At 38.4% G+C, this 22,819-nt stretch overlaps 1 protein-coding gene across 2 annotated transcripts; it reads right to left on the bottom strand.

Moving 5' to 3' along the window:
- Window positions 1-3,982: 3,982 nt before the first annotated feature.
- On the bottom strand, window positions 3,983-17,973 carry TMEM33 (transmembrane protein 33). Of its 2 annotated transcripts, XM_074904717.1 has the most exons (8): window positions 17,929-17,973; window positions 17,779-17,842; window positions 16,615-16,709; window positions 16,001-16,188; window positions 14,976-15,043; window positions 13,861-13,994; window positions 11,898-11,981; window positions 3,983-10,559 (listed from the first exon to the last, which is right to left on the bottom strand). In XM_074904717.1, the coding sequence occupies exons 2-8, from the start codon at window positions 17,833-17,835 to the stop codon at window positions 10,430-10,432; spliced, it is 756 nt and encodes a 251-aa protein (XP_074760818.1). In that variant the 5' UTR covers window positions 17,836-17,842; window positions 17,929-17,973; the 3' UTR covers window positions 3,983-10,429. The 2 variants fall into 2 exon arrangements, with proteins under 2 accessions (XP_074760818.1, XP_074760819.1); XM_074904718.1 differs by lacking the exon at window positions 16,615-16,709 and having other exon boundaries at window positions 17,779-17,969.
- Window positions 17,974-22,819: the final 4,846 nt, after the last annotated feature.

The following is a 22,819-nucleotide window of genomic DNA, read 5'->3' as shown; positions in this document are numbered from 1 at the left end:
AACAAAAACATTTGGGCAATTGTTACATTTTTCCAGAATAGCTTTGTTATCAGGTTACGTGCCTCTTGACAAAACATCTCTGGCTTCCTTGTCTTCATTTGCACACTGGGAGGAACATGGGAGCTCACCAGAAGTTAGCTTGGCAGGGAATTTGGATAATTAATGTACCTGATAATCTACAAAGCATTTGATCACTGAGAATTATTACGGTGCCTGTCTTGGACATACCCAATTAGATCTTGAACAAGGTTTGCTGGCACATTAACTTCTTTACCAGCCAGCTAGCGATTAGCATTGCCAATACCAGTTTTCCTAGAAGGCCAATGGAGGCAGATTGAAGTAAAATACTCGCATAAAATAATTAACATCCATCTTCCCTGTAGTCCAATCAGAGCCATACCAGGTGAATCAGGAATATTGCAACAGATGGCTGTATCATTAAGTTATAAATGTATAGCAATGGAGTTAAGTACTAAGTTGACTGCAAGTTGTAAAGTAGCAAAGGTGAGGTCAATTCACCGATTTTAGTTGGGGTCTAACATGCAGCTGATGTATGTTTTGCTGTCTGCTTACTATTTTAGCAAGAGCCTCACAGTAAAAAAAGAAACATGAGGTTAACAGAGTTCCCTTTATTTTCCCTACATAAAGATGTCTGAAAGAATATAGAAATTCTTGAAAAATTTGTAATTCCCAAAGTCTCTGTTATAATCTGGAAAAAAATGCTAACTGTTCCATCACTTCTAAAAATAGTTATCTTTAGGTTTATCATTTCCTATCCAAAACCAAATTGAATTACTAAGCTATTTCATATTATTTTTTCCAGCTGAGTAACTGAATTTACATTGTCTGGTTGTGTTGTTGTAAATATGAAACAGGAAGGAAAATAATAAAACTGGAATACCACAGACAAGAGATACTGCCAGTGTGGCAGTCAACCAGGATTTACATGATCAAGGGTTCTACATGAACCTTTCTATTGATAAACACTGAAACGTGAGGAAGGAGGCAAAGAACAAGCAAAAGAGCATCAATAACAGCCTATTCACCATGGGACAGCTATGCACAGGGGCTTCTGTGCCATCTGAACCTCTGCCTAGGGGACAGAGGCTGCCCATATACCTGAAGATCTTGATATGCTGCTTGTAAGAAGTGGGAGGCTGGCTACCACATCAGGGTAATTTCCTCAAGCATCCTTTTGCAAAAACTCCAGAACATTGTTGTATAAAGCCTACCACCTTGCCAGTAAAAACTTACTAAGTTGCTTTACCAGGTCTTCAGGAAGAATGCATGCTGTGTGGGTACAACCTTTTAAGATTTAGAACCTGTTTTATGGAGACACTTGAAGTTTCTTGATCTGTAAGCAGTTCTAAGTAAAGACAGGTGAGTGGATTGAAATACAGACCTTTGGTAACATTTTAACTTGTTCCTGTTTATTTAAAAGAAATAACTGACTGGATTATTCAATCTACAACAGCACATCATGATAAAATTCTCCAATGCTATGGCCTAGCAAGAACTCGGATATGTAAAGGCTAATACACAGTGAAGGTCTTCAGTGTTCCTTATAAGAGAAATTATGTAATATAAAGCCAATTAGACTATTTTTGAATCTGAAATTCATTAAAGATTAAGTTCATACAGTGGAAGAGACTTGCAATGTCCCCAGATCAGCAGCATGAGCTGAGGTAATAACAATATAGTTTAAATTACTCTTTGGGATTCTCATAATATCCTGCCTTGTATCCTTCATACAGCATAGCAAGGTTTTTAAAATGAAGACTGTTTTGATTTTGTACCTTTTTATGATCCTACACATACATTGTTAACACTAAGCAAATGCAGACTGACAGTTCAAAAAAAGAAGGCATGAATACAATAAGTGTCCAGTGATCTCAAACAACATTTACATCTTTTAGGTAAAATAAATTAACAGAAAAAGAAAAAAATATTAAATAGAAGGCAGGCACATAAGGAGAATGGCTCTTCCAAAGCACAAAATGGTGAATCTACAGAAGTCTACATAGCACCACACAATCACATACATCTGTAAACTTACTTCATGGTCACTGGGTCAAAGATCAACATAAACTAGAAGTAAGTATCTTTCATTTCTAGCATGCAGATAAGCGTTTTCAATTATTCACATGAACACCAGCAGAGTCATTTTCAGTTTCTTGAACAGTGTGCAGCAGTGCTCCATCAGCCCTTTCAACCCCAGCACCAGCCAGGCAGCTAGTGACCACCTGCTGCTGCTGGAGCAGCTTGCAGTCCTCTTGCAGCACAGGCAGGCAACCCCATCCCTTCCTTGGGAACCCAGGTGACGCATGCCAGATCCTCTGGGAGGCTAAGCTGACATCAGTAACACAGAATCAGTTGAAGTGGCATTACAATAAAGCAGAAAGAGGGAATTCCAGAAGAAAGGTTTTCACAAGAGCAGACAACAGCAGAAGATAAAGACAGGTAAAGAAGGGAAAGAATATCAGGATGAGGGAAAGATGGATTAAGCTTTCAGGGCTAGACAGCAGACTTTGAGGCAGAGATACTATTTGGCCCTTTATTTAGTGCTCAAAAGGCTTCAGGACACCATGTGTTATCTTCATGGTTTGGAAACCCTCCATTGCCAAGTGCACTTGGTGCACACAAGAGAACTTGGCAGGAAGGCAGCCCCCACACCAGTCAGGCTCTGTATCCCTGAAAAGACAAGAGCTCATTAGGACTGAGCCTAGAGCAGACATTCCAGTTTGGTTTCATGGTAAATGAGAACATCAGGGGATTTGCCTAAAAAACCCCAGTATGGCTCTGATTTAGCATGCCAATGTAGTCATTCCATTTAGCTACCCAATGCTCTGTTTTCCTAAAGGGAGGCATTACTCTAAAAAAATTTGCTCTCCCGCTGGGGAATGGAGAGCCACTTGCCTATCTCAACAAAAATCAATAGGAGTCATACTGGGACATATGCAGCTACAGTCAAATTAGGAAAAGGGAAAGATTCATAAAACATACATCCAGAAATATGCACTTCATGGTTATTCAGGAAAAAGATATTCCTGGATCAATAATCCCATACCCACACATGTAGGAAGGACTTGAACTGTAAAGCAACACTCTAAGCAAAAAGGAATTAGGTTTCTGCTAATATAATTACCATGCTTTACAACTGCAAGGATCTGACAACAAGTGTTTTAAGATTTTTATTATGGGATGCTCTCACAGATCATAGGGTCTTCTAGCTTCCCAATCACAACAAATATTTGGGGTTGTGAGTAGCTACTTCATTAAAGAAATCTTAATCATAAATCTGATTTTCTTTTAAGACAGATAGATACTTGCAAAGCCAAAGTGCAATAAGTTACGAAGAGGCATTATTCTCCTGAGCAACTGAAAAGGGAAAAGACTCCTGTAGCCAACAGACACACAAGGAGCACATTAAATTACTAAAATGCTTTGCTTCAGTTGCAAGCCAGCTACTAGAGGTCAGTGGTTTGGAATAAAATTAGTACATGGAAGAATAATTCCATTTCATTTCAAATGACCAAATCATATCATGAAATAAAATTTCCAGCCTTTGAGTAAGGAAACGTAACTCTGAAGGTTAGCAGCACTCCTCTTCATCCTAAAGCAGAAAGCTAGTTTAAAATTATTAAAAACAATACTAGGTACGTAATACATCGATACAACTACTCTTAGGCTCTACCATGGCATGCAGACATACATAGGAACAGAACTGGAGGAAGCTTCCTCCATCGTCAGGTCCAGACTGCTGCTACTCCACCTGTCCTACAGTCTCATATGAACAAAGCAAGGATCAGTTTAAAAGCACCTTGATTCTTCTGCTTGCAAGAAAATTTGGTTACAAGAATGTGAAATTAGCTTGACTAGTACTTTTTAACTGTACAACAGCAGCACCTATGTAGTGCCAAAATCTTTTTAAAAAACTACTTCCCTTACAGATGTGTAACACCACAAAGAGAAAAGGCTGACAGAGGGCAGGAAGAGGCTTTTTAATCATAACAAGCAAAGGATTAACATATCCAAATGGCAAAAAAACCTCAAAATACTGTGTTTTAGTCATTTATCTGCTGTTCTAAGTATACATACCCACCATCAATCCACAGCACATACACACTGATGCAAGTAAGCATCTTGCTACCTCTGCCCCATAGCGATGTTAAAACATTTGAAAATTAAAAATGTGAATAGAACTGGATGCTCAAACACATACTGAACTAATGCTTGATGCCATAACCGTAGTTTTTAAGGTTCCAATATTGCTTTGTATTATACAGTTACACAACTGATAAAATGCAAACAAGAATTCAGAAAGTCAACTTCAGATTCCCATCTGCCATTACAAAAAACTTTGCCAACAGTGGCTCTGATTTAAACTTTTGTCACCAAAAGGATTCACAAAGATTTATGTTGTGCTTTAGTCAGAACCTAACTGAAGTTGCTATAGCAGAACGTATACTGAAAGGAATTGTAATGGGCAAACATCTGCGATTGAAAACACTGTTTGCTCAGGTTTTCTAGATTAAAAAACAACTTAAATTCAAGAGTGTTAAAATGCTAAGCTACAACTATCATATTCTATATGTGTCTTTGCACACAGAAACAAATATACATCAGAACAAAACCCATGCAGTTGCACATATGGTATCTTCCCCTAGATTGCCAATATAAAAATGTAGCAAAGCAACACGGAAAGAGAAAAGCTTAAAAAAAAAAAAAAAAAACAACCAAAAAGAGCCAAGAAGCCCAGTAACAATACAGACCACAGCAAGTGTTTATTTTTCTACTTTTCCACCACAGGAGCTTCAAACATAACTGCCAAGAGCCCATAATTCCACTGCAGCCATTTTCCATTTTAAGTAAACCAAGATCAGCCTGTCATCTCTTGTACAATACGGCAGCATCTGAACATGCTATTCCAGTAGTATTTTAATAGAGACTAAATTAGAAATAATTTGCAGCTAGAAAACTTAAGTACTATCCAGAGGATACTGATGGTATAAAACCATGAATAGTGAATTGCAGTATATGAAAGCAACAGAGCACCTCTTCCATGTTCTTGTTTTTTCACCCCATTCTTCTTCCTTCTATCAATTTTTACCTTTGTGAAAGCTACATACTCACAAAGCAACCTATGGACCTATGTAATCCCTCCAATCGCAGGGACGGGACTCCTCCCAAGATACACGTGTACAGTCAGCTTTCTCTATTAACTTCTGCACTGAAAATATGGCAGTAAACTGTATAAAAAACTGTAGAAAAAAAGTAATTTTTTCACTGGATTTGGTGTTGCCTATGCCAGGTATAAAGCAAAATAGCTCCAATGACTTAAAGACAGGGATCAGCTTTTTTTTGGTTTTGATATACAGTGTAATCTTCCTTTCTCTCTAGAAAAAGCAAATGAAGCCATGGTAGCTTACTGCATCCTGCAACTAAACATGCAAATAAGCCAAAAAAAAAACCCACAACACACACCTAGAACATTTAAATGGAAAGCTGTTAGTAACTCAAACTCAGAGATTTGAACTTAAAAACAAATGCTATATTGCAACACAACATTGGTAATATTTTAAATCCAGAAAAATATACAATTTGATTTCAAGAACATCAACAAAACCATAGCTGTATCAATACAGAAAACAATTTAATTTGTTTTGAAATAAATATTTGACGTACAAAGCACATACAGTGAAAAAGGGTCACAATAAATTACAAATGGAAATACTTGCTCATTCACTGAGAAAAGCCCTTGGTATTTCCAATTTCATACCATCAAATTTATCATTCTTGCTGATTTAAGCACACCACTAAACAAATATGGATCCCTGTGCTTTCTTTCACAGGTACTGGCATGGATAATTTACTGCAGTGATCCAATTTGAAAATCAGTAGGGACCAGTAAATCGCTGCATAAAAGAAAGAGCGAATGAGGTGCTTTTTCCTTAGTGTCAGCAGCCTGCGATTACTATGTTTATTAGATTTTCTTGAAAGGACTTCACATTTTCTCAAATATGCAGGAGAACTATATTTCCCCTCTGAGCCCTTACATTAGCATTTCGTGCCTCAGTCCTTGAATACAAGTAAAAGATGAATTTTTCAATTCATTTTAGAAGTTTGTACCATCTGGATGGCACAGAACTAAGCAATGAAACTTTCTTACCTGCACAGTATCTGCTATTATCACAGAGCTGGCTTCTGCAGAAGAGTTAATAAGTAAAGCTGACAGTCTATGAAAAAGATTTTTGAATCCACATTTAAGATTAAATTCAATTACACCACCCATACTGATAATGCATCTTTGAAATAAAGGATTGCTTAAGGTTCTGTCCTTAAAGGACATTTAAAACAGCAAGGCCCTGACTATTCCTGTGATTTTAAGAAAATTATAGCACTATAAAAGTTACAGTACAAAGATAAACTATATATACTGAAATTACTTAGTGTAACCAAATACTTGCACTGAAGCAATTTTAAATTAGTTTCAAGAGATCAGCATACTCTACTAAATCTAGCATGTAAGTGCTTGCAATCTTTTTCTGTTGTATTATTTTTTCTCACCAAAAAGATGATGATACCAGAGGCCATACCTAGCTCTTACACACAGGAATTAGTTTTGACACTGTTTTAAAAGAACATGCTGTGCTAGCTCAATAGTCTTTGCCACCCTTAATCTGAGCACTGTAAGGTACAGTACTTTATGAAACTGTTTGAGCAGCAGTATCATTTTGGAAAGAGGATCAGGTAGTCATAGATGGTGTAAAACAAGTCAGTTCCCCCTGATGTTTGTCCAACTCTTTTTTCTATTTCCTGCTCTGCCAGAGCTCTTGCATCGCCTCAGACAAGTGGTCTTTCCTTCCATGCCTCAGTTCCTATCTGTAAAAAGGACAAGAACTGCACTTCCTCAATTAACAAGGGATCTGTACAGCAAATGTTGCAATACGGGTGCCCAACAATAAAAAGGTTCAACACAGACAGTACAAAATAACCAGCTACATTATTTGCTAGACAGTACTATCAAATATATAGTTAGCAACTAAAAAAACTGTGGGAACAAATAGTGGCTCATGATTATAATCCGTAACAAAATATTAATGGATATTGCTCCCCTTGAACATCCATCAAGGAAGAGAGCAAAACAAAATTGACAGCACAAAAGTGACAATGAAAGTATAACATTAAAGACAATAAAGGAAAGGACAGATGCATTAGAAAATTACTTTGTGTGTAAGAAATCCCAACTGGCATCAGCTTCTCCAACAGACCCAGTAGGTCCTAATGCTTTATTCATCTACAGGTGAGAACAGTCAAGTCTGATGCTGGACCACTTCTACAGCAAACTTGTGCACAGCAAGGGGCAGGTCTACCCACAGAATCTATGCAACAGCACTTCAACTTATGAAAGCTAAAATAATAAAAACAATAACCAGCATGATTTATACCAATGGAAACAATGACCACATCAGGTAAACAATCTTTCAGTAGGACAAAAACTTTTCTTCTTCACATTTGGGGTTGACAGGCATTTTAGACAGTTGCAAAATTTCTCTAACACAGACTTCTGTTACAGTCTCTGCATCACACCTAGCTGTTGAAAGCACAGCAGCATGAACACACAGGTCTTTTTACCAGAAAAATCTCAAATTATTAGGATACAACCAGCATTTCACATGTTTAATTTAATCATTAGTACAGAAACCATCACAAAGTGTGGTAAGAAAGCACAGAATATTTTTGCCAGCACTGAGGAAACTCAGTATTATCACTTAGGCAGCCTAAAGGCTGCAATAAAAATTGAAGTTGATGCAGACTGCAGGTCAGCTGCCCTATTTATTCTACTTGGAAGTTATTCTTACCTCATTGTTCCACATTTTCTTGTCACATCAGAGAAGTTTTACCAGGCCATAAGCAAAATCCAGGTCTCATTTGTTAAGCAACTCCTTTCAAAGCCAAGAATACACTACTAGCCAAATCAAATCAAATCCCATTTCTGAAACATCTTCCTCCACTTGATCCATTTTTAAGACTTAATAGGGAGTTAACAAGAAATTCAGCATTCACATATAAGCTCTACTTCATGACACTGTCTTCTAAGTCCTCCTACTGAAATTTCATTCTCTTATTCCTTTTAATCTTCCTCATCCACTCAGAGTCAAATCTCAAGACTTGCATCCTACAGTTACAGTTGCAATCAGATCAAATTTAGGCTCCTCTCTAATTTAATAACAGCATAAAATTAAAGGAACAGTAGACTGCCCCCATAACAGCAGTCTTAGAGCACAAAAATTTGCTCAGAAGTAACACAGCATTTTGCTTACAGTAATTACAGAAGTATTCATTTGCCTTCCACTCCCAGTATGGAGAACCAACTTAGATGACCAAATTAGTTTTTAAATCAGTGGTGCAAAAAGCTGAACAGTCTGATGTCACCACTCGAAAAGTATACCGTGTAACATGAAAGAGGGTCTAGTATAGTGCTGAAGAACTTAAATGGTAGTAAGTAGGTCTAGATTTCTGCTCTGATTAGATACCATTATTGCAGTGCTTATTCTTGGGTTAAGTATTGAAGGAAAGGGTCATAAATTTTTGCACTTTAGAAGGCAAAAATTCCCTGTAGTTCAGAAATGCATAAAACATTATGTCCCCATTCAGAAGCAGCAGTGGGGAACAGAAGAACATGCACACATACACACAAGGACAGCATTCTGCTCAACTTCCAGGTTCAAGCATCAGTACACTGTTAGAGAAAATAAGCTTGAAGAGCCTAGCAAATTACATTTAACACTCCTTTTATTGCAGTAGAAATTTTAGTTTTTATAAAATCCTCAAATTACAGGATATACATATAGTGAATCTTGTTGCAAGTCTTTAGCAGCTGTAGAGCATTACTGCATGCAGTTGCTTCTGCAGTGTGCAAATGTTCTATAAATAGCTAATCATGTTCAGAGAGCAAGACAAGTAGTCAAAGAATATTCAATCACCTATTGGTTCATAAATACCAAGAGGTTGAGAAAAAATGAAATAAGTTTATAAACACATGGTTCTGATCTAACAAACTAATACAACTGGGAAGTCTGAATGATATTCACATCACAGACAAGATAACTCATTAGTTACAGGAAAATACTTTGCTTGAAGACTGCTTTCAGAAGTGTTTCATGTAAGATTTCTCTGGCCAGGGAGAAGTAGTCAAGTACAGTGCTACACAAGTTTACAAAAAGCCAATGAAATCCATTTAATTTTATGCAATTAGAATACTAACTACAGAAGATTAGGCAAACACTTTGCCTTGAATTTTCGGAAAAAAGTTGTGTTCAGACAGTATTTTTTTCCACGACCCACCTTTCAGCTGCTGGGTGAATGCATAATCAGCACTCTATTTAATATTCACTTCTGTAGTCACGACACTGACTTCAGATCAGATGGATTTATGCCAAAAATTCTACACCCATTTGTTTCAGAAGCTGTCTAAACAGGTGTAATCCTTTATGCAAATTTCCCATCACAATGAAAGTCTCAGAAACTGGAAGAACAATTTATACAGAGCTAGCTACAGATTAATTTTCTATAAAGCTGACATGCTTGAATTACTGCAGTCTCACATTTGTGTAGACACAAGAACAAACCTGCAATGATTCTGCAAAAGTTACTTTGTTTACATTGATTAGTTCACTTAAGGGATGGTTAAAAGTTTAAGCAGTGCATCTTTGTCTGAAAAACCTACAAGTCAGCAATTTGGCTTGGTAAAACATCTTGTTATGACAAGATAACTGCAGAGTTTTCCGTGATCAGAGTCTTGATATTTCTTCCAACAATGTAATGTAAGACTGTGTCACAAGGTAGAAACTGGGAAGAGATCTTTTTAAGCAGTATTAATAAAAATAGCCTCTCCTTCAGAAAAGGTGTTAACTACGTCAGCTTGATAGATTTTAGTCCCTTTTGTTAAATTCAGAGGGCTGTATTTTTACATTGAGTAATTTAGACAAAATGGTTCTATAGATACATTTAGTAAGCAGAAGAATACTGTCCAAAGTGTACTGCATAGGTATGTGTACCAACTACTATCCACTGGAAACATCATACAGTAGCTATAGTTCCAACTAACGTAAGCCAGCTGAGCACAGACAAAGTTTTAATCCACCTCGAACAATCCTTGGTTCCTAAAAAAATAATTCCATATGACTGGGCATGTTTTGGATAGGATGCAGCTATTTTTTTTTCACCAATTATCAATACAGCACAGTAATTTTAAGTTCCCATGACTTGCTTTTGATATGCTAAATTTCATATTATCTCCAAGAAAAGCATATACACATTTTTACACAGCCTGGAGTGAGATCAGTGTAAAACCAGGAATTTATCATCATCAGCAGAAGTGCCAGCTGCTCATAATGTTCACAAAACACAAGTGCCTGAAATCTGGCTATGCAACAGTTGGTGCCAATCTGCTTATAAAGGAAATGCTGCTGAGGCATAGTCTTCTTACAAAAACAGGGCATGAGGGCTTCATTATTAAATGTTCAACAACAATCCTCAGCTCAGTGAAGAGAGTCCTGAAAAAATCAAATTTAAAGAGAGTTTTAAAATCCTACAGCATTTATCAGAAATATCATCTATAACTTTTTCATTCACTTAACACCCCACACACTCTAGATAACAAGTTCTTTAGATCAACTCAGTGTTGCAATATCTTGCAAGAGCTTCAGAATTCTTGTCCTTTAAATATTAACATTTTAATTAGCTTTAGTTCAGCAGCTTCCAGCTGAATAAAAACAGCAGATAAAGTCCACCCTCAAGAAAAAAAAAAAACACTATAAAGAAAAAAGAGTAATGCTTTATCAGAAACAGTGTAAGGAGTTGGGAGGTAATTGTGTGTTTGCACTGCTTCTTGCCAGAATGCAAGAACCCTGCACTCTAGAAGCAACTATTAGCAGACAGACATGAAAACCAAAAACAAAGCAGCTTCCCTTAAAACTACATAAATGCAAGCAAAACATCTTGGATAAACTAGTTCTATTGAAGGCTAGTTTTAGTATTGCACAACTCAAAAATATTTTAAGATACCAAAGTAGTAAAGCACCTTCATGGATTTTTTTTTTTTTTTGTTAAAAAATACATGTACCAAGATGGAGCAATTGATTTCTAGCATTAAGTCTATGATTCTCAGACCTGTCTTTGCATATCATGGCAGCCAAACCCACTTCCTTGGTATTTCTGCAAACCATTTTCTGATTGAGCAGTGATCAGATGGAAAAGTATGTTCACAAAATCTTACACTATCCAAACACTTATTATAGGAAGAGTTCTGAGGAAGCACTAACCTGAGCAAATCCTCACAGAAATATTTATGGTTTCAAAGTTTAAAGTAATAGTATTGGCTCAACCAACTTTCAAATAAAATCAATAAGGTTCTGTTTCAATTATAATTAACCTGACTTACAAATTTAACTGAAGGAGATAATGAACATGTTTAATATCATCCACAGGTTTTTTTAAATCTGTCAACATTACACAAGTTCACAAGTACCTGTTCATGTGGAAACTTAGCCTCAGCCAGACCTGGAATCTAAAAATAAGGGTATTGTTCTGGTAAACTGTTGCAGAACAATTAAGATTTCTTTCTCCCAAAGCACAGTTTCACTTGCGCAAGCCTGTTCTGAAAGTTCCCATTCAAGGATAGTGGTACATTTCAGGAAATTTCAGTTACATGGAATAAATGTAACCTTGAATCAGCTGTTTGTTTTTTAGCATCCAGGTGTACTCCACATTCTATAATTATCATTTGCAGACTTAGTATTACGAGTTATACATTCATTTCAGAATGAAAGATTTCTGAATGCCTAGACACCATAGAGTTAAACATTAGCTTCTGAAATCAATTTAGTGCTTACCGACAGTATGGATTTCGCCGAGAGGAGTAGCGTAATGTAAGAAATCTATAGTAAATGAATGGCTGGAGCAGGCTCCCTTGCCCACTGAAAGAACAGAAAATAAGAGTTTAATACCAAATAACAAAAAAAAAAAATCAGGAATTTTCCTAATAAAAGCAAGCAAACTACTCAGGCACAAAAGAAACTAGATTGCAGTCATACTGGTTCAAATAATCTAGATCTGACAAGTACATAACCATACACTTACAAAAGTAGAAATTCACCTTATAGAATAAAACTACTCAATGATGCAGTAAAGAAGTGCTGTTCTTGTACTGATTTTATATTTATGCAGGGTTTTTTTACATGCTTCATTTCTGGTGGTAGGCAAAGAATCACAGAAGTGACAGTGAACACCTGTTCAGTATTACAGAAAAGCTTGCTGGTCAAGCACAGAAACTGGCTGACATAAAAAGTCCAGTTACAGCAAGCTTTTTCAGCTCTAATTGTAGCACTGAATATCTGGACCATATTTCTAGTATCTTTTGCAAGACTTCTCACACTGTAGACTATTATAGATGTATTGAGACAATAACGCCAAGCTAATAACTGACTATTCCGGTCACACTGAAATTAGGTTTTGATACTTTACAAAGCTGCTGTTTCACATGATGGTGCTAATATAGTGAAAGGGTAGCATATAAACCATACATAGCAAAGCACAGAAAAAATGAGTTTAAAGACTGAAGCTTCTTTATACAACACAAAAAGCTCTGTGTGAAGCTGAAAGTAACAGTTCCAGTAACTAGACCTCCTTCAAGTATGAGCACTATCTTTACCCAGAAGCAAAAATATTAAGTGAAAAGGAAAGTTAGCTACAGGAGGGGAAAAAGGAAAACTTGCACCTGTGCAACAGTATTTACAAGCAATTTAATATGCTAACAGTTTAAAGAACAAATTCTCACAGTAGCTATGTTTAACCATTATACGATTTTAAAATTTGGTATGTGATCTTTTATAAGCTTCTGTATCTACTAGATGACATACCAAGCAGCAACACTTCACATACTAAATTCTCCAGAGAGAGAGGGAAAAAAGTTTTCCTAAAGAGAAGTTTAAAGCACTTCGAGTTTCAGATAACTTGATACAGAGTGTGTCCGTCAGTTGGTAGGTAGCCTTAAATGAAGTGGAATCCTTCAGGGCTGGAGCACTGAAGTGTTCAGCTGACATATCAAAAGATAAAAACAAATTATGCATTCTATCAGCTTCCAGGAAGATAAGCTGCCTGTGAGTTCACTCAATACAAATGCTCTCACTGTGCTATGACCTGTATAGAGCAAAGGGCGTTATTCACCCTCCAAATATTAAAAGGCAAGGACCCAAACTTCAGTGACAGGCAGGTCATTATGCCTGTATAACTTCAGTAGGATTTCAATATGCATATGCTCAAGACCCCTAAAATGAATTCAAGAAGCTGCACAGCAGGCAAAGCCAAAGAATCAGAAAAAGAGCCAAGGGTCACTGGGCAGAAGTAACACAGTAACAACATAACCTACTCCTGCTTGCACACTTTTGGCACAATGAGATTTCATGCTACTTAAATTTCTGTAACCTAATAGTCAAAATAAGAGTTCACTTCCAGTGAAGCTGAAGATCTTAATATACTGTTACACTGACCAAAATTAAACTTACTGAACAGTGTAAAAGAACACAAGTCACAGACCTGAAAAAACTTTGATTTGACCTAACAATGTCACCCATGGTATGAGAGGGTTTTTTGATGCTCTGTTCTATCAGAGTGAATGGGTTTTTTTGATTTCATGATGTACCAAGTCTAGAAATCAAATAAATTTAACTCTTAAGTTCGAAACTCGGTCAACCAGAACCATACAAATGGAGATCTGTGACCCACAGAGAACTCACTGCAAAAAGTAATCTTGTGTAAAAGGTTTCTAATTCTGAAAGTATTTATGGTCATTCTTACCTGAAGAGCATGAAAACTGTAGCTGGCATCAGGAAAATTTCATTGCAAGCAATGAATTTTAGAATATTCTGTTGATTGGCATTCAGTTTCTCTAACAGATTTCTCAGAAAGGGCAGACTATTTGAACTTCGTGCCTTTAAAGAAGAAAAAGAGATCACCAGAAAACACAGAAGTTACACCTGTTTTCTCTAGCACAAAGAAATCAAAATACCAACAATTATAATTTACAACTAGCTTCAGCATTTTAAAACTAGATCCTTTAAAGGTATTGAGATTAGTATCCCAAAGAAAAATATTGGAAGCCTGAAACTCCATAATTACAGAGAATTCAATCAAAACCATGAAGCATTGCGATTCCGTTGCCCACTCATTTTAGGTTCAACTACAGAGAGATGGCCACAAGCCTTATCCTATCCTCTAGGAGGAAGTACCTATGGTAGCATGACAGCCCAGTTAGGAACAGCAAAGGCTGGAGTTACATTAAACCACACAAGGCAGTTCACAGAATCATCTAGGTTGGAAAAGACCTTGAAGATCATCCAGTCCAACCATTAACCTAACACTGACAGTTCCCAACTACACCATATCCCTCAGTGCTATGTCAATGTGACTCTTAAACACCTCCAGGGATGGGGACTCCACCACCCCCCTGCACAGCCCATTCCAACGTCTAACAACCCATTTTGTAAATAAATACTTCCTAATCCAGTTCACTGAGCAGCAGGTCCAACTGGCAAGTATTTTGCTTGGTAGCCTTACCCTGCAGTCTGTTATTCTGCCACTGAAATAGAACATTAAGTTTCATAGGCTATGGTTTAGCTTGAAAAAGATGTCTTAAGTTTCAGCTGTTACACAGCATTTGCTTCCTTCAAAGAAGAGCATTTGAAGAAAAAAATGTCAGCTCCAACATACCACTGAGTCATAACAGAAGGGGGGAAAAAAAAAAAAACAAAACCACCCAATAAAAAAACCAACGACTTCTCAGATTCTCTGTGCTGAGATTCCATACTACAGTTTCTCTCTGACTCCTCTAGTGTAGCTAAAGGAAAACACAGCTGTAACTCAAACCTGTTATAAACCCCCAAGAGTACCAACAGTATTAATCATATACTTACATCAAGAACCTTCTTTGTATATGTGGCAGCATGAAGCAAAGAGAATAGCAGAACTGGAAAAATACTCACTGAAGCAAGCGATAAGGAAAATTACAGGCTGCACAAGTGCTTCATTTCTCCGTGATGTTATGCTAACACACAAGTCATAGCTTGACAGTTCTTTGCAAGAGGCTGGCTGGAATGACCTATACTGATTAAGACATGTATAGGTCTAACATCTATATTGACAGCTCTTCCCTTTGTTTCTTACACATCTTCCGTAAACATTTTTATTAATTTCAAAATGTGTATGCATAAGTATGACGTACACCATTACACTGCAATGCACTTCTACTGAAATACATTCTTTCTGCATAAGAGACACACATGAGGTTACCTCTTAAATTACGATCTATCAAACATATGTAGTCATAATATTTTTTAATCAAGATGCAACAAAATGCATTTCTTTACCAAAGAACATGCAGTTGCCAGCCATTCAGATTTTAGAGAGCAAGAACATAGACATTCCTCTGCCAGAGGCATTTTAAGAGTAGGACATGAAGCATACATGTGGCACAAAGAAAAGTCAGCTCTTACATATCACCCTTGACAAGTCAGAGTAAGCCTTTTTTGCAGACATTATCTGTTTAATAACTTACCTGAAAAAGCTACTCTGAATAATTGTGTCTCTACATGATGTATGTCCTAGTTCCAGTGAGAGGTCATATATAAGCCTTGTACTGGTAATAAATTAAAGTTACCAACTTCTCTCAAAGTATCACTTGAGGCTAGTCATAAAATCCACTGAACTCAAGTTTCAGGGGGAAAAAAATGTAAGTAGCCAGAGAGTGCAGTGCACTAGTTACAGAGGTGATTAATCTGAATATGAATCAATCAACATAAGCGTCTCCTGTTTTACATAGGGCATGCTCTATGAATAGCAAACCTATTCTAGTTTAAACTAGTTTTTCAAAACAGGACATGTGATGAAAAGTTTTTAAGATCTTTATAAACATTACCAGGATGACACAAGTAAAGGATACTTGTAACAGGGTAGGAATTCACAAAGATAAGAGAGTACAACAGGTAGTGGCAGCTGTCCTCCAGCAAAGCCTGGGCCAGAAACGCCCTGCTAAGCTGAAAGTGCGGTAGCCTTTGGTGTAGTCGGAGGGCACTAGTAAGAGCATTTGCCAGCAAGGCACGCTGATAAAAGCTTGCTGCTTCATGCAACCTGCAAATCATCAGAGGAGACGTTACCATAGGAACCAAGCCCCTGCTGAGAAGTCTTCCACCCTTGAGAATTGCATCACAACTGCACAATACTCAAAGTATTTCTATACATAAGCCCTATCACCAAAACACAGTTCAAAAACTGGTAACACCGACTTAATGAAGGCAACAAAGGTAAAACAACTCATTATATTTCTCCATAGCTACACATAAAAACATGCATTTGCCACTGCTTTACAGTTGCTTGATGCATTTTCCAAACACAAGTGTTTTAAACCAGTCTAAAATCTGTAAACTGTTCTGACAAAAAGCATTCAAGCAAGCTGAATAACAGAAGTTTAACCTTACATGAAAAACAACTCCATGAAACTGAAGTGTAGTTACTTTGTAAATTTTTAATGCCATTTCACAATATTACAATACATACCCTAGAAGAGGCAGGACAAATAGAGCTGAGCAGTAAACTGTGAACAAGCGGGAAATCCACATTGCTGTATCCAACTTGTTAGCCATCAGAAATTGCTACATTAGAAGAAGAAAAAACCCAACCCCCACAGAAGTTGGTATCTTAATATTTGCATATAATATTCTTCCCTTCGATATGAAATTACAAGTCTTTCTCCTGCCTTGAATAGAAGCAAATACCACCTTTTTGTGCCATGATAACTTACGTGATGGCACTAACCACATGAAAAATAGCTAGGCTTCCTCAGAACCAAAAAGCTCCTTTATACACTACAACTAGATACAGCGGTAAAATCTTCTGTGGAGGTAGTTCTTCTATACAAACCAATCTCACTAAATAGTCAGCTTCAAAGATATTATCGTGCAAGGTCTTTAGACCTGACTGACTTTTGCATCTATTGCTTTGAGGTTCCTTTTAGAATACACTGCACACATCTGGAGCTAAGCCTCCCCAATTTTCACTGAGGGGAAAAGAAGAAGAGGTCAGGTAAAGTTAGCATAACTACATCATAAGGAAGGTGGCATCGTTGAGGCCTACTGTTCATGGCCTCAAAAAAGCAAAAAGCTTTTAACGTTAATGTAGCACCTCTCCTGTCGCTGGGCTCTCCTTAACCACTGTCCTCCTCCTCCTGAAACACAGCATGCTTTTGGCTGTTAGGTTCTTAAGAGTCATCAGCTTCCTTTAACCTAAAAAAGCTCAAGATTTTTTTCTTAATTTGAACCAGCTTTTGAAGACTGCTCTTTCCTCTGTGTTCCTAGACCCTTCTTATGAAAGGGACCAGAAAACAACCTAACTAACCTGCAAGCGTCTTCATATCATAGAACTGCAGACGACATATAGCTGCTGCCACACGGAATTATCTTTAATTGAGATATTTTCCAAAAACGACGGTGCAGCAACAGAACATTTTCAATCAGAAAGTGAAAGAGCCACTTCCCCCTACCCGCACCTGGGCGAGCAGTCGGCCATACTGCCGTTCCAGCAGGACCCTCCCAGCAACATATGCGGCGCCCGCGTTGCCGGAGAAGCACCGTGGCCGGCCCAGGACCCTCACGCTCCCGCCCACAAGAGTCGAATCGGCGCCGCGGCCTGCTCCCGCCCGCCCCACGGCCTAGGGCTCCTTACCACGGCTCCACCGCCGGCCCCGCCTGGCATGGGCCCATTCTGCGTGGAGTCCGCCATGGCCCACCTGCGGGGAGAGAAGCGCCTCAGCTAGGGCAGGGGTGACCACAGTCGCTGCCCCCCGAGTTCCCGACCGGGCCGCCCGCGACCCACCGCAAGCGCCACAAACGGCAAAGCAGCACCGCCACGTGCCCGCCGGATGCAACCAGACGTCACTTCCAGGGGCCCCGAGGCCTGACGGGTAATGTAGGCCCAGCGACGCGACACTCCCGACCGCGCCTGGTGACGTCACGAGGGAGCCCCTCGTGCTTGGGAAGGCGCCTGCTCCCCAGGGACTGTTGGGGGGGAGACTCGCCTCTTTCTCCACCACAGCCCCCCGGTGCGGCGTCTTGCCAGTCCCCGGGGTCCTCCTGCCCACAGCAGGCCCAACCTCTGCGGCTCAGCTCGCCCTGTAGGGTCTGCGCAGGGATACTGCTGTGTTGTGACAGTAACAGCAAGCAGCATTAGCGTGCACTTCGGCACTGCTCAGGGGAGTGTTTTGCGCACCGAGAGCCGAACAGGCTTTCCAGAGCCATTTAGCGAGATACTGCCTTAGTGCTGTGCGTCGGCAATGTAAACAAGAATCATAAAGTCCCAGGTCCACAGCTGGGGACTCTCTGTTTCTTTGACGCAGTGGTAGCACCGCGATGTCACACAAAAATGATGCAGTGCGCAAATATCATGCCACCTTAGGCTGTGTTCACGTATTTCAGTAGTATTGGTTCCATGTAATGTAAAAAGGAAAAAAAAAAAAAAAGCTTCTTCAAATCTGTGTGTGCCCAAACATTCATACTGTGAGTGGTATTACATTAACATGCAGCAGCTTTGAAATACTTTTCTAAAATCTTTGGTCAATAATCGTTAAACAAAGCTAAGGACCTTTAATCAAGCACAGGTACAATGTTGACAGGAGAACCAAGCTGGATAGCGCAAAGTGGAAGCCTCCTGCTAGCTCTGCCACATGTAGCATATGCCATAAACAAGGTCTTGGAAAGGGTTAATCCTCTCTTCATTAATCTGACCCTTGTCTTAATATCGATTTTGGTTTTTAATGGTGTGTGCCAGATAGCCATGCAAACATGTTTCTGTTCTCAGCTGCAACTCTATAAATCTAGTATAACTCGGCTGCAGTGGTATCAAAGTAAAAGAAAACAAAGTGCAGGCCTCAAGACTGACACCTTTGACTTTTCTGAGGCTACTGTAGCCTCGTGATTTGTACGCCTGGGTTTCCCATGGATGTGCAGCAGGTTCCCCCTTCTGGCAGCGTGGGGTCCAGGACAGCAAGCCATCTGGTCCAGTTTCTAATCATTCCCAGATGCTTTCGATTACTCTTCAGCAGCAAAAAAGGGTATTTTTGTGACCAAGGATGTTGGAATCAACATTCACAGTCAGCCTCATTTCTGGGTTATGATGATTGTGATGGACTGTTTGTTCATCAAAATCAGCGAAAAGACAATGGAAAGGTGAACTGTCATATGAACTATTGCACATTATATAGAACTAACAGCAAGTGCTTAACTCAATTAACATGATAAAACGATATTGTGTAAAAGAGTGAAAGAAAGGGGGAGGGGGGGCAACAAGAGAGAGAAGTGTCTGTACTTTATAAAGCATGAACAAGGATGTCTATAAATCTCCTTACTCAAGACCAGTAATGAGCCTAGAATGATAAGAGCACTGCAAGCTTGTAAAATCATCACATTCCAGGCGAAGGGTGAAAAGTACACTGTGAGGAGGACCTACGGCCTTCCTCACAAAGACCACCTCCCATGATTTGAAGACCCTGACCTGTAATTTTCAGCAGCATCTGCGCAAGCGTACAGGACTGATAAGCTAATTACCATACGAAGCGGGAGTAGGCGGGTTTAGGTAATGTATATGTATAGGCGTTTAATGAATATGCAATGCTTTGTAGTATAAAATTAAGACAAAATTCCTTGAGAGGTGTGGGCCGTCTTTGGAGCAGGAGAATCCCCGGCCGCCCAGCTCTGTTTTGCTTGTTGCCGCTTGCTAAATAAAGAAGCTAGAAACTCTGACTCAGCCAATTTTAAGAAGTCAGTTTATAACAATGATTAAACTGGAAGACTGATTGGAAGAGACTCAGGAAGACATCAGTGGAATGTGTAATGAAGTATGTTGACAGGGAAGAAGCAAAAGAGTCAGCTGATAGGGATTCTAATATGGTAGAATTACAAGTAAACTAAGGCTTTAGGCTAATTAACCCTTTTTAAATTGAAGATGCAGGACCTGATTTTCCACTTCTTTCTCCAACCACTCATCTCTTGCTAAAGTGTCTGTGAAGCAGGTACAAGAACTACCTGCTGTTTTGGAACCATGTTTCTACAGATGAAGGCAGCTCTAGTAAATAGCACTAGAGAATTAGGACTCTCGGCGCGTCTGCTGGGTGTTCTCAGATGTATAATAAAGACTGACAAACATTTATGATAAACAAAAATTAAGGCTTTGAATATAGCCCCAGTAAATTAACCATTACCAGGCTGTTTTATTACAAAAGAAAATATTAATATATCCAAGAGATTTATTTAGATGCAACTGAAATGTGGAAATACACATAGAAGGCCACCAGACATTTAAGGCTGCCAAACTGAAATGTCACAAAGGGAAAAAAGACTGATCAATCTTCAAGTTTATGTATTTCTTAAATGGACCTAGGAAGACAAATCCATGTATGTATCAGGAATGCTTGTTTATTTCTTAGCATTTGTAGTTTAGGAAGGACTGAACACACACACACATGCAAAGGATTCATTTCTAGAGTCTGATTTGCTGTCTGTCAGTCATAACACTAAAGTTTGTATTTTCTTTTAGCAAAAGTTGCCTTTTGTCTAAGGCCTAAGATTGGCCTTAATTTCATTTAAATAGAATTATAAACCATTGTTTCTTACCAAAAGTTAATGGCTTCAAAAATGCCATACATTTGGAAAACTTAATAAGGAATATCACACTTGGCCAAGGAGTCCCCTTTGGTTTATATCAATTTTTCTTTCTCCAGCTTTCCCCTTCACTTTTATTCTGCATCTGTGGTCAATTCTTGTTTGATATAGTCTCTCCTGTTGAGCAATTCGAACCACAGTACTGGTCACTTTAACTTGAGAGATGTTAAATTATATGTTGAGAAGTCAAGTGTCAGCTATTGGCTTCTCCCTTTCCCAATTCTCCTTTGCTGTAATATTGCTGATTGAGCAGAGAGGAGGAGCAGGAATTGATTCTTGTGTTATTAATGATTTGGTTTCTAACAGTTGTAAGGGGATTCTTCCGGACCATCGAGGCACCAATTTGCTTTCATTGATGATTGATAGTTCAGATATTTAGAAGAGTATCACTGTAATTGCTGAGGACTCATATACCTCATTAGCAGTATAGTCCCATTTCTCCTCTGTGGCAGTCCAACATGATCAGCACAGACGTATCTAAAATTGTAACTAACACGTTTCTCTGTTTCCCCCCAGTAAATTTATAAGCCAATCAGAGAATTATTGGCAGTAATGATACCTGTGGTCAGCTTTCTCTTAATTTAAAAAATTATGGATGCATAGGGATATATTTTGACCTTTTGAGCCCAGACGTATAGACCTATCTCCACTAGCCCACTTTGAAGTCTCAGGAAAAAAAAACAACCAACCAACCAAACAAACAAAAAACCTTAGTATATCTGTTAAATATATTTTAGAAATATATGAAAGAAAATATGCAATGTTTTGCATTTGTTTAGCTCCAGCTGAGACTCTCCAGACACAGTGCAAGTTTACTTATGCCTCACAACATCCCTATTGGTTAGATGTTCAATGATCTTTGGTCAAAAAGGTTAGTAATTTGCTTGTAGGCACATGAGCAGTAGCACAGCTGGGCTGGAGATGGAATCCACAACTCCTGAGTCTCCACTGCCGCTTTCCTTCTTAGTCACTGTGTATTTTCAGATGAAGCAATATGCAAAACCCCATATGCAATTTGAAGCCAGTTTGAATATGCGAAGAAGGAGGAGGCTTTTGTGGTGTTAAATTAATTACTGAGAATTGGAAATATTTTATAAACAACAATTATTATTAAATAAATTTTGACATCCATAATAAATATTTTATAGAACCAGTATTTTGCATTACAGATTGGTTTAAATTTTTTTATTTGTTTTTTTAATAGCATCACCATCAGAAGCATGCAGTCTTCTGTGGTTTCCAATGGCCTCAGTTCTGAATCATTTTAACATAAGCTGATATAGCATTGTTTAGGGGACGTTCACCACCTTGCAGCATGGAGCACGTGAGGTTCAGATAATGATTTATCTATTTTGTCTTCCTTGATTTGAAAGAAGGTACTGTTGCTAACATCTGTATACAGTTTTCATTTATTTCGAATAAAAGAGAGAACATTCCTCCAAGGTCGATAGGATTGCAGTTCTTCATAGCCAAACTAGCTCCATTATTTGTATCAGTAGTGTATAACGCAAGGCTAAAATAAGTTTTTATGCAAAGTTGTAATGAACAATTTGGTTCTTGTTTGTGGTTATCTCAAGCTGGCTGTCCAAATCTCAAGAAACAATAAAGGACATCGGGTCAATGCCTGTTACATTTTTCAGAAAAAGAAACAGAAGTCTTCTGTCTCTCCCTACCAGATTACTTTGTGATTTTTGCTCGATGGTCTTTAGCAATATCAAACATGGTCTTCTTTCTTTTCCCTCACAGCTGGAGTTTCCATTTACTCACCCTTCTTGGAAGGATTACCCTTTTAATCACTGAGTGCCTTCCAAAACAGTGAAAAAGAGAAATCACAACCTTCTTAAAGATGTGCAAAATAGGAAGATATTCCTTCCAGTTGTTTTCTGTGTCAACATTTTCATAACTTTCAGAATTTTCATATATCCCTGTGTTATTAAGATATGTGACACAGAACCTGCAAGTGTAAGCTTAAGATGGTACAAAGAACTGTAATAAATTCATATAAATATTTTTAAAGATTGGAGGTATGGCACAAGGCTTGGCGTGTGATT

Source organism: Athene noctua, chromosome 4, assembly GCF_965140245.1.
Source record: "Athene noctua chromosome 4, bAthNoc1.hap1.1, whole genome shotgun sequence".
Classification (NCBI taxonomy): Eukaryota; Metazoa; Chordata; class Aves; order Strigiformes; family Strigidae; genus Athene; species Athene noctua.
This window is presented reverse-complemented; position numbering and strand designations above follow the sequence as displayed.

Bases quoted from the DNA above. Each gene is read 5' to 3' on its own strand.
- TMEM33 (XM_074904717.1), bottom strand. From the start codon at position 17,835: ATGGCGGACTCCACGCAGAATGGGCCCATGCCAGGCGGGGCCGGCGGT. The intron at 16,710-17,778 runs GTAAGGAGCCCT...CTTCTAATGTAG, and splicing joins GGGCCGGCGGTGGAGCCGTG to CAATTTCTGATGGCTAACAA. The intron at 11,982-13,860 runs GTAAGAATGACC...CTGTTCTTTCAG, and splicing joins ACAGTTTTCATGCTCTTCAG to TGGGCAAGGGAGCCTGCTCC.